The sequence below is a fragment of the Eubalaena glacialis genome, chromosome 9 (assembly GCF_028564815.1).
Source record: "Eubalaena glacialis isolate mEubGla1 chromosome 9, mEubGla1.1.hap2.+ XY, whole genome shotgun sequence".
Taxonomy (NCBI): domain Eukaryota; kingdom Metazoa; phylum Chordata; class Mammalia; order Artiodactyla; family Balaenidae; genus Eubalaena; species Eubalaena glacialis.
In genome coordinates this window covers 51,619,479-51,631,528 of record NC_083724.1, presented here as the reverse complement: position 1 = coordinate 51,631,528, position 12,050 = coordinate 51,619,479, and the positions used below count along the sequence as shown (strand labels likewise).

At 41.3% G+C, this 12,050-nt stretch overlaps 1 protein-coding gene across 6 annotated transcripts in view; it reads left to right on the top strand.

Annotated features, from left to right (window-relative positions):
* PIP5K1B (phosphatidylinositol-4-phosphate 5-kinase type 1 beta) overlaps window positions 1-12,050 on the top strand; it is a 571,896-nt gene that overhangs the window by 331,570 nt on the left and 228,276 nt on the right. For all 6 annotated transcript variants that reach the window (XM_061200361.1, XM_061200362.1, XM_061200360.1 and 3 more), the window contains one exon: window positions 11,299-11,429. In XM_061200361.1, coding sequence (XP_061056344.1) covers window positions 11,299-11,429 — 131 coding nt within the window. The remainder of the gene's footprint in view (window positions 1-11,298; window positions 11,430-12,050) is intronic.

The window sequence follows — 12,050 nt, the reverse complement described above, 5'->3', positions numbered from 1 at the left end:
GCTTGTGATTGGTCTGTTCATATTTTCTATTTCTTCCTGGTTCAGTCTCGGAAGGTTGTGCATTTCTAAGAATTTGTCTATTTCTTCCAGTTTGTCCATTTTATTGGCATATAGTTGCTTGTAGTAATCTCTCATGATGCTTGGTATTTCTGCAGTGTCAGTTGTTACTTCTCCTTTTTCATTTCTAATTCTGTTGATTTGAGTCTTCTCCCTTTTTTTCTTGATGAGTCTGGCTAATGGCTTATCAATTTTGTTTATCTTCTCAGAGAACCAGCTTTTAGTATTATGGATCTTTGCTCTCGTTTCCTTCATTTCTTTTTCATTTATTTCTGATCTGATCTTTATCATTTCTTACCTTCTGCTAACTTTGGGGGTTTTTTGTTCTTCTTTCTCTAATTGCTTTAGGTGTAAGGTTAGGTTGTTTATTTGAGATGTTTCTTGTTTCTTAAGGTAGGATTGTATTGCTATAAACTTCCCTCTTAGAACTGCTTTTGCTGCATCCCATAGGTTTTGGGTCGTCGTGTTTTCATTGTCATTTGTTTCTAGGTATTTTTTGATTTCCTCTTTGATTTCTTCAGTGATCTCTTGGTTATTAAGTAGTGTGTTGTTTAGCCTCCATGTGTCTCTATTTTTTACAGGTTTTCTCCTGTAAATGATATCTAGTCTCATAGCGTTGTGGTCAGAAAAGATGCTTGATATGATTTCAATTTTCTTAAATTTACCAAGGCTTGATTTGTGACCCCAGATATGATCTATTCTGGAGAATGTTCCATGAGCACTTGAGAAGAAAGTGTATTCTGTTGTTTTTGGATGGAATGTCCTATAAATATCAATTAAATCCGTCCTTTTTAATGTATCATTTAAAGCGTGTGTTTCCTTATTTATTTTCATTTTGGACGATCTGTCCATTGGTGACGGTGGGGTGTTAAAGTCCCCTGATATGATTGTGTTACTGTCGATTTCCCCTTTTATGGCTGTTAGTATTTGCCTTATGTATTGAGGTGCTCCTATGTGGGGTGCATAAATAATTACAATTGTTATATCTTCTTCTTGGATTGATCCCTTGATCATTATGTAGTGTCCTTCTTTGTCTCTTGTAATAGTCTTTGTTTTATAGTCTATTTTGTCTGGTATGAGACTTGTTACTTCAGCTTTCTTTTGATTTCCATTTGCATGGAATATCTTTTTCCATCCCCTCACTTTCAGTCTGTATGTGTCCCTAGGTCTGAAGTGGGTCTCTTGTAGACAGCATATATACGGGTCTTGTTTTTGTATCCATTCAACCAGTCTATGTCTTTTGGTTGGAGCATTTAATCCATTTACATTTAAGGTAATTATTGATATGGATATTCCTATTACCATTTACTTAATTGTTTTGGGTTTATTATTGTAAGTCTTTTCCTTCTCTTGTGTTTCCTGCCTAGAGAAGTTCCTTTAGTGTTTTTTGTAAAGCTGGTTTGGTGGTGCTGAATTCTGTTAGCTTTTGCTTGTCTGTAAAGGTTTTAATTTCTCCATCAAATCTGAATGAGATCCTTGCTGGGTAGAGTAATCTTGGTTGTAGGTTTTTCCCCTTCATCACTTTAAGTATGTCCTGCCACTCCCTTCTGGCTTGCAGAGTTTCTGCTGAAAGATCAGCTGTTAACCTCATGGGGATTCCCTTGTGTGTTATTTGTTGTTTTTCCCTTGCTGCTTTTAATATTTTTTCTTTTTTTTAATTTTTGATAGTTTGATTAATATGTGTCTTAGTGTGTTTCTCCTTGGATTTATCCTGTATGGGACTCTCTGTGCTTCCTGGACTTGATTAACTATTTCCTTTCCCGTATTAAGGAAGTTTTCAACTATAATCTCTTCAAATATTTTCTCAGTCCCTTTCTTTTTCTCTTCTTCTTCTGGGACCCCTATAATTCGAATGTTGGTGCGTTTAATGTTGTCCCAGAGGTCTCTGAGACTGTCCTCAATTCTTTTCATTCTTTTTTCTTTCTTCTGCTCTGCAGTAATTATTTCCACTATTTTATCTTCCAGGTCACTCATCCGTTTTTCTGCCCCAGTTATTCTGCTATTGATCCCTTCTAGAGAATTTTTAATTTCATTTATTGTGTTGTTCATCACTGTTTGTTTGCTCTTTAGTTCTTCTGGGTCCTTGTTAAACGTTTCTTGTATTTTCTCCATTCTATTTCCAAGATTTTGGATCATCTTTACTATCATTATTCGGAATTCTTTTTCAGGTAGACTGCCTATTTCCTCTTCATTTTTTAGGTCTGGTGGGGTTTTTCCTTGCTCCTTCACCTGCTGTGTGTTTTTTTGTCTTCTCATTTTGCTTAACTTACTGTGTTTCGGGTCTCCTTTTTGCAGGCTGCATGTTCGTAGTTCCCATTGTTTTTGGTGTCTGCCCCCAGTGGCTAAGGTTGGTTCAGTGGGTTGTGTAGGCTTCCTGGTGCGGGGGACTAGGATGAGGCTGGATCTTGTCTTTCTAGTGCGCAGGTCCACGTCTGGTGGTGTGTTTTGGGCTGTCTGTGGCCTTATGATTTTAGGCAGCCTGTCTGCTAATGGATGGGGTTGTGTTCCTGTCTTGTCTTTAAGCAGCGCTCTGAATCCCCTCTCCTTGTGCACCAGGAAACAAAGAGGCAAGAAAAAGTCTCTTGCCTCTTCGGCAGCTGCAGACTTTTTCCCGGACTCCCTCCCGGCTAGCTGTGGTGCACTAGCCCCCTTCAGGCTGTGTTCACGCCGCCAACCCCAGTCCTCTCCCTGCAATCCGACCAAAGCCCGAGCCTCAGCTCCCAGCCCCCGCCCGCCCCAGCGGGTGAGCAGACAAGCCTCTCGGGCTGGTGAGTGCTGGTCGGCCCCGATCCTCTGTGCGAGAATCTCTCCGCTTTGCCCTCTGCACCCCTGTTGCTACGCCCTCCTCCGCGGCCCCGAAGCTTCCCCCTCCGCCACCCGCAGTCTCCGCCCGCAAAGGGGCTTCCTAGTGTGTGGAAACCTTTCCTTCTTCACAGCTCCCTCCCACTGGTGCAGGTCCCGTCCCTATTCTTTGTCTCTGTTTTTTCTTTTTTCTTTTGCCCTACCCAGGTACATGGGGAGTTTCTTACCTTTTGAGAGGTCTGAGGTCTTCTGCCAGCGTTCAGTAGGTGTTCTGTAGGAGCAGTTCCACGTGTAGATGTATTTCTGATGTATTTGTGGGGAGGAAGGTGATCTCCGCGTCTTACTCTTCCGCTGTCTTGAAGCTCCTCCATGAATGTGTATCTTTAATATCTCTTTCATCCACCAGACTACAAACTCTCGTGAGAGCAAGAACAGTGTCTTTTTTTGGTTTATGCTTTCCCCAACATCTAGCACAGTGGCTAGCTCACAGAAAATTCTCAGATCTTTGTTAAACGAATGAACAGCATGTGACTGAATGGAGTTCTGAGGGGAGCTCTTCTCTTTGCCTGGGCAACCCTGGAAAAAATGCTGGAGTCAAACCTGAAATAGAGTGTGGTGTGAAGAATCGTGGGGACCCCAAAGATGGCCACACCCTAATCTCTAGAGCCTGTGGATATGTTACTTTACATGGCAAAAGGGACTTTGCGGAGGTGATTAAGTTGAAGATCTTGCGATGGGGAAGTGATCTTGGATTATCCAGATGGGCCCAATGTAATTACAGAGATACTTGTAAGAGGAAGGCTAGAGAGTCAGAATCAGAGGAGGTGTGATGACAAAAGCAGAGGGGAGACAAAGAGAAATTAAGAAAGATTTGAAGATGCTGCTGGCTTTGAAAATGGAGGAGGGGGCCACGAGGCAAGGAATATGATTGGCCTCTAGAAGCTTGAAGGGGCAAGGAACTGGATTCTCATCTACAGCCTATAGCACGCAGCCCTTCCAACACCTTGATTTTAGGACCTCTGACCTCCAGAACTGTAAGGTAGTACGTTTGTATTGTTTGAAGACACAAAGTTTGTGGTCATTTGTTACAGCAGCAGTAGAAAACCAACACAACAAGGAGGGACTTGAGAAATGGGTTGGGGAACCTGCAGGTGAGAGGCAGTCCCACCTCCTTTCAGAAGGCTTTAGGCTTGCCTGCTCACAAACTATCCCATGTCCATAGTCCTACAGCCGGTTTTGTGCAAGCTATCCCTTTCTTTTTCCTTAATTCTCTCCTTGGGATGAGCAAGAAATCTCTGCCCTCTTTGTTGAGTTCAGGTTCAGAGACAGGAGGGAGAACCTAGAACTGGACTTGAGCTGTCAGATGGGAAAGAGGGGCCGGGGTCTCCCTGGCTGAACAAGGATTGTCTCCTCTTGCTCTTAAGAGGTGTTACTGAACCTTTTTTTTTTAATGGCCTAGTTTAAGGTACTTCTCAGTAAACATCTCTGACTTAGAATTAGCCTCTCTACATCTGTGGTTTTGATAAAATGGATGTGCTGACAAAAAGAGAAAGCATTAGACCCCCTCCTTGGAAAAAAATGCACATAGCAGAAAATTTCACACATAGTTGATAGGGGTTCATGGACCTGTAAGGTCCCCTTGCTCAAAGGATAGTGTGTGTGTGTGTTTAGGATCTTTTTTTATGTTGGCATGCAGGAGTCAGTGGGAGGTACGGAGGGACTAATATCATAGATGGTTTCCGTGTCAAGGTAAGGTATTTGGAGTTAATCCTGCGGTGAGGATACTACAGACCCATTAGAAGGCTTCGAGCAAGATGCTGACAAGATTAGATCTGTGCTTTTTTAAAAAATCACTCTGGTAAGGTATATATTGGCTATAATCCTGTAATTAGGTTATCAGATCACCTTAGGGAGGAAAATGCTGTTGACTTGAAATGTTTTAATACTTCCTTTTTAAAGCCGTTGATATCAGATTGCATATTAAGTGATCTAATTTCATAGACAATGTGCTGTAGAAAGCAGTTTCCTGTAACCAATGTAAGAGCATTAAAATCTTACTGTTGTCGGGATCATTGCTCCCCTAATAGCGGGTTTACATAGATGCTTAGTCTCATTGATAGTATCATCATTATTATCTCACGGTTCAAGTATGTCTCAGCTTCAATCAGATCTATCTCCTGCAGAGAAAATTCAGGCAGGTAAAGCAGTGCACACTGGTAGAGCACTGAACTGGTACCTTCTAGACCAGAATATCACTCCTGGCTCTACCACATACTAGCCAGGGGACTTAGGTCAAGGTAATCATCCAGAGCCACAGTTTCTTTATAAAATGGGCATTAAAACCCTACCTACCCACATAACAATTGTGACAATCAAATGCAGTCATTAAAAGGTAATATTGTGGGCTTCTCTGGTGGCGCAGTGGTTGAGAATCTGCCTGCTAATGCAGGGGACACGGGTTCGAGCCCTGGTCTGGGAAGATCCCACATGCCGCGGAGCAACTAGGCCCGTGAGCCACAATTACTGAGCCTGCGTGTCTGGAGCCTGTGCTCCGCGATAATGAGAGGCCCGCGCACCGCGATGAAGAGTGGCCCCCGCTTGCCGCAACTAGAGAAAGACCTCGCACAGAAACGAAGACCCAACACAGCCATAAATAAATAAATAAGTAAATAAAAAAATTTTTTTTAAAAAAGTAATATTGTGAAAACCATAACATATTATCCAAATGCAAGCTGACATTAATTTTCTTCTTAGTATTGCCATCGTTGCTGAACAAATTTGGGTTAGTAAAGAGGAACTATGAAAGTAAGTGTGTGTGGTTTGCCTTTGTGGTGTTGCCTGCTTCTTTCTCCAAGTATCAAAGGCTTTAGAGGTGTTCCTAGTATCCACACAATATGTTGCCTCCACTTAGCCCTTGAAAAAAGCCCCGAATTAAAAATAGACTCTGTTTGGCTGTGTTCTGAAATCTAAACCTATATGTTTTCACAGAGGTCAAAGGGGAAATGGTCACGTCTCAGCATATTTAGAGCATATGCAAAGCCACACAGAGAAAATTGGAGGGACTGAGTGTGTGTGTGCGAAGCTGCCGACTCATTACAGACTCGCTGCTCTGTTGGTGGCATCCCTGAGGAAGGAGGAGAGGAGTTTTCCCTCGGAGTGTTCAGGGAAAGAACTGCTGGTTCTAGAAGAGCAGACGCCGGCACTGCACACGGCAGGTTCTTTGTCATCATGATTTACTATTCTGCTCATCAGAGACTCTCCAGCTAGCATTTCAAAGTGTTTTCGTAATTTTAAAGCGCATCTTGCTCAAGAGTGATTGTGTCAGAAAATACTATGGTTTCTTCCATCCTGGCCACTGCGCCTAATGTCCAATGGGAAAATGTCAGGTAATGGGGCCTTTACTGCTGGTGGCTCTAAAAACCACATGCCACAGTGAATACAATCAGACGTTTCCATGAAATAGACAAGATGCTTTTTAATTATACCCGAATACATCAATGCTAAAGGATTTAATTTTACACAAAGATGGGGAGGAGGAAACCTTGTGGTAACGATCCTCCCGTGGCAGCAAAATATCTCCTTTTGTTTATACCTCCCCATGTTATTAGTAGTGACCTTAACAATGGAGTTCATACTGGTTTACCAAGTGGTTTACAAGTTTTTCTTAGGCTTACCCATGGTTGGGTATGATTAGAAGCAAATAAAATATTTTATCCCTATTTTCATCAAAAGGAATGGCTCCCACAGAGCTGCTTCCTTTGCTGAGGTCAAACAGCCAGACTTAATAGAGAGCTTCCAACTCTGATTCCAGGCTCATTTTGAAAAAAAAAAAAAAGAAACACGGAAGCAGCACGGGTTTTGCAGCTAGACTCTACCACACTCTAACAATGTGAGTGGGGCAAGTCAGTTAACTTTGCTGAGCCTTAAATCCCCACCGGTAAAATGGGTGTGACTGTCGCTACTCTTCAGTGTCCTTGGAAGGCTTAAATGAGGTCAGAGGTTCTAGCATGTACTTTATAACTTGGACTCAGGAGCCAAACTCCCCAGGTATGAGTCCCAGCTCCACCTCTTCACTAGCTGTGTGACCTAGTGTAAGTTACTAAACCTTCCTGAGTCAGTAAGATGGAGATAATAATAGTACCTACCTCACAGGGTCGTTGTGAAGATACAAGAGTTAATGTAACCAAAAGCACTTAGAATAGTGCCTGCCTTTTTGTAATCACTCTGTAAGTGTGTGCTATGATTATGGTAGATTGTGATTATAATTGTTGTTATCTATACATTAAGTGCCTGGCACAAATAGTTGATCAAAAAAGATTAACTTTTTTATGATTTCTTTTATATCTCTCTTCAAAGCACTTGAATTTTAAGGAGCCTGAAAAGAAAGTAATAGTATTACAAGTCTGGTTTTTGGTTTAACTAAACAGATGTCAGCGGGGTCCTTTCCAAAATCTTATTCCTTCGGGGATTCAAAATTTAATCTTATACCACAGGACAGAGATTTTTTTAATGCTCCTTAGAGCAAGAGCAAATGCTTGAGCCTCACCGCAGACCTTCAGAATCAGAAGTTCTGGAGATGCAACCCGTAAGTCGCCTTTCTTTTTTTCAGTGCCTAATGACTTTTTTTTAAGACTTGCTTCTTAGAGTAGTTGTAGGTTAACAGCAAAATTGAGAGGAAGGTACAGAGGTTTCCCATACACCCCCTGTACCCACGCATGCACAGCCTCCGCATTATCAGCATCCCCCGCCAGAGGGGTGCACTGTTACAACCGATGAACCCACATGGACACATCATAATCACCCAAAGTCCATAGTTTACATTACGGTTCACTCTTGGTGTTGTACATTCTGTGGGTTTAGACAAATGCATAATTATGTGCATCCATCACAAAGGTATCATACAGAGTATTTTCCCTGCCCTGAAAATCCTCTGTGCTCCGCCTCCCCTCCCCCAGCCCCTGGCAACCACTGATCTTTTCAGTGTCTCTGTAGTTTTGCTTTCAGTCTGTTTTAACAAGTGTCCCAGTGATTCCCAGACTTTCTAAGGTTTGAAAATACCAGACATATCCTCCTGCACCTTTGACCACCCTCTGTTCCTGGGGGTGTAGGAGGGGGGACGTGGAGGGTGGTTAGCAAAGAATTGGGTACTCCATGTTTGACAGATGTTCCAGTCCAAGAAGCCCTAAGTGACTGAATTAAGCAGAAATCCAGGTAGTTCTGGAAGCAGAGTCGGGCTGGGGTGCGGGGAAGGAAAAGCAGTTTGAGAGCATGTGAGTCTGTTGATAGGTCTGGAACAGAACGTTTCGGGATGTAGGGTCCTCTGGAAAATGCTGATGTCATGTCTTGTGCCGTACTGCCCTGAGTGATGGATAGGAGAAGAGAAATCTCTTGAATTTTTATGTGAGGTTAAAATGAGAAAAATTCATTTCAGCCTTCAGAAGTCAGAGCTATTGGTACAAAAGGTCACTGATGCCAATTGGCATTGCTGAGCTCAGAGCGGGAGTATTAAAATAGCAACGTTTTGTTTTTTAAGCACTGGTTACACTCTTTGGGCTTGACTCTCAGTCTTTTGCCATCTTGCTGCTCTGGGATCATAAGTAAAAAGGCATGTGTAAAAAAGAAAAACACCAAGACGTTTCTCTTACCTCCTGCAGGGACAGGGGTAGGTAGTTGTCCTCACACTAAGGGTGATGTAATATTTGCAGTGAAGTAAGCAGAGCGATTAAACGATGACTCCATGAGAAAGTGATTGTTACTGCTTGTATAGTGGAGGTGACTGAGCGGTATGAATGATCGTGGCCATTTCAATGGAAGTTAGCAAGTATTTATTGGAGACCTAGCCCTGTGCAAGATGTGGTTTGTTTTGGGTTCAACCTTGGTTGACAGGATTACTGAACCTTGGGAGAGGAAACCAGTCTCGGGGCGGGGGGGTTGGGGGGGGGGGAGGGTGGATTGGTTGTAAGATAAAATTTAGTTTGCTGCCGTATATACTGTGTTTGTGATGATAGAGTAGCATCCAAGTAGGTTTAAAACGTCTGAGAGTCATATGCATAGAGCCAGTATTTGAAGCCATTAGGAATGGATTGATTGTCTGCATAATTAAGGAAATCTAAGGATCAAGGATCAAACTTTTAGGGACACTGCAATGATAACAAATAAAATATGAGAAGTTAGTGAAGACATGAGAGACTATCAGAAAAGGTGGAAGTGGGCCCAGGACCATGTTCTATCATAGAAATCAAGAGGATACATTTTTTCAAGGAGATATGTTTTTTGACGTTAAAAGCAAGAAGAAGTAAAAAATAAATAAATAAATAAAGCATGTGGGAAAGTGGAGATGGGTCTTGGATTTGCTAAGTGAAAACGGTAACTCAAAAGGAATATTTTTTTTTATAAAACAGATGATCTTTATTACATTAATTTAAGGCATGGTTTCTCAACCTCAGCACTAATGATATTTGGGGCTCGATAATTCTTTGTTATGAGCTGTCCTGTGCGCTGCAGGATGTTTAGCAGCATCCCTGGCCTCTACCCACTAGATGCCAGTAGTAACACCACCACCATCACCAGTTACGACAACCAAAAAATGTCTCCAGACAATGTCAGATGTCCCTGGTTGAGAACCGCTGATTTAAGTATTTATTTATCTCCTGCTGTGTACATGGTACTACATTAAACAGTGCAAGGCATAAAAATATGCCACACTTTCACCCTTAAAAAGAATGCATTCTGATTTTCCTAAAATAAGTTATTCTGCTGTTTCTCCTATTATGTTGGTTAAAACTATTTATGTACACATGCACATACACACACACACACACACATACACATATGTTATTCCCCCAAGATAACATTGTCAATTTAATTATGGATTAATATTAGAAAAGTAGTAAATTGGAAATATTGGTGTTCCAATGCTATGTGTTTTATCATAGATCAGTGAAGGAAATTTTGATTATGGACCCATGGCAAAACGAGTAAGCAATTTTCAAATTAAACTTTATATATTCCATTTGCATTTCTCTAATGATGAATGATGTTGAGCATTCTTTCATGTGTTTGTTGGCAATCTGTATATCTTCTTTGGAGCAATGTCTATTTAGGTCTTCTATATCACCTCACACCAGTCAGAATGGCCATCATCAAAAAAATCTACAAACAATGCTGGAGAGGGTGTGGAGAAAAGGGAACCCTCTTGCCCTATTTGTGGGAATGTAAATTGATACAGCCACTATGGAGAACAGTATGGAGTTTCCTTAAAAAACTAAAAATAGAACTACCGTACGACCCAGCAATCCCACTACTGGGCATATACCCTGAGAAAACCATAATTCAAAAAGAGTCGTGTACCACAATGTTCATTGCAGCTCTATTTACAATAGCCAGGGCGTGGAAGCAACCTAAGTGTCCTTCGACAGATGAATGGATAAAGAAGATGTGGCACATATATACAATGGAATATTACTCAGCCATAAAAAGAAACAAAATTGAGTTATTTGTAGTGAGGTGGATGGACTTAGAGTGTGTCATACAGAGTGAAATAAGTCATAAAGAGAAAAACAAATACCGTATGCTAACACATACATATGGAATCTAAAAAAAAAAAAAAGGTCATGAAGAACCTAGGGGCAGGACGGAAATAAAGACACAGACCTACTAGAGAATGGACTTGAGGACACAGGGAGAGGGAAGGGTAAGCTGGGACAAAGTGAGAGAGTGGCATGTACATATATACACTACCAAATGTAAAACCGATAGCTAGTGGGAAGCAGCCACATAGCACAAGGAGATCAGCTCAGTGCTTTGTGACCACCTAGAGGGGTGGGATAGGGAGGGTGGGAGGGAGGGAGACGCAAGAGGGAAGAGATATGGGGATATATGTATATGTATAACTGACTCACTTTGTTATAAAGCAGAAACTAACACACCATTGTAAAGCAATTATACTCCAATAAAGATGTTTAAAAAATTTTTTTTATATATTCCAAAGGCTCAAATTATTTTTTGCTCTCTCATTTCTTATGAAGACAAATACTCTTCCTGATCCATAGGTATGTTACAGAATTTCTGATTTTTTTAAAAAATGCAATGGTATCAATTATCCTTTGGTAGAAATTATAATTCTGTATATTGCAAGTGTTCTACCAAGTTTCTAAGTTCTTAATAAAAGAAAGATGGAGATTTTGGACTGTAATTTGACCTTAGGAACATTTATAGGAAAGATTACCACCAAAATAATTTCATGTCAAGAAGTGTCCTTGATGTTTGGAAAGTACTCTCCATTAAAAGAAGCAACCTGTCATCTTTCCAAACCTAGCTTCCTCTTCACTTAGGAACAAGAAAGGAAATCTAACCTCACTCTCCTGTTTTTGCTGCTTGTGACATTGAACAAGGCCCCAACTACTGAGGCTAACGCTGAAATCCTTGTTCTCCCTGCAGACTGCATCATCTGCCATCAAAGGTGCTATTCAGCTGGGAATAGGATACACAGTGGGTAATCTCACCTCCAAGCCAGATCGAGATGTTCTCATGCAAGACTTTTATGTGGTGGAAAGTGTGTTCCTACCCAGGTAAGAACGTTGTTACTTGTGATGATTTCCATGCTAAGGAACCTTCGTTGTGACATCCCCATATTGAAGACTTTTCTACCAGTACACGACTTTATTATCCATGCATGTGTACATCATGTACTGATGTTCATGTTAGACCTTTGGCTTGCCCAAAAGCAATCCAAATGATTATTACTTTCGGTTGCATCAGGTGTCTTGCATTTGTATATGGTGATGGTAAATAAGGTTCATCCTTTGGGCCAGTTGTAATTAATTAGTTGTGATAATGCCTAGAAGACCCTATGGAGAAAGACTCTGAGATTCAGTGGGAAAGAGTACAGTAATCACAGAGTAATGTCTGCATAGGTTTAGAAAAAGAGGGCACCCAAGACTCAGCAGCTGGTCCCAAGTTTTTGCTAGCCCTAATTTAAAAGATGAGTTGGGGGATGTGCATTTGGGCCTCCTATCTGAGTACACTCATGTATCTCCTCTTTTAACTTAACTTTCCTCCAGAAAACTTATGAGGATCCCCCTATTTTGATGCCATATTTGCAAAAACACCCAAGTTACCCATACATATCACCTCTAACTTTATTATACTGGGCGGGGGGGAAATCAATTAAACTAATAAGTCTGAGATGG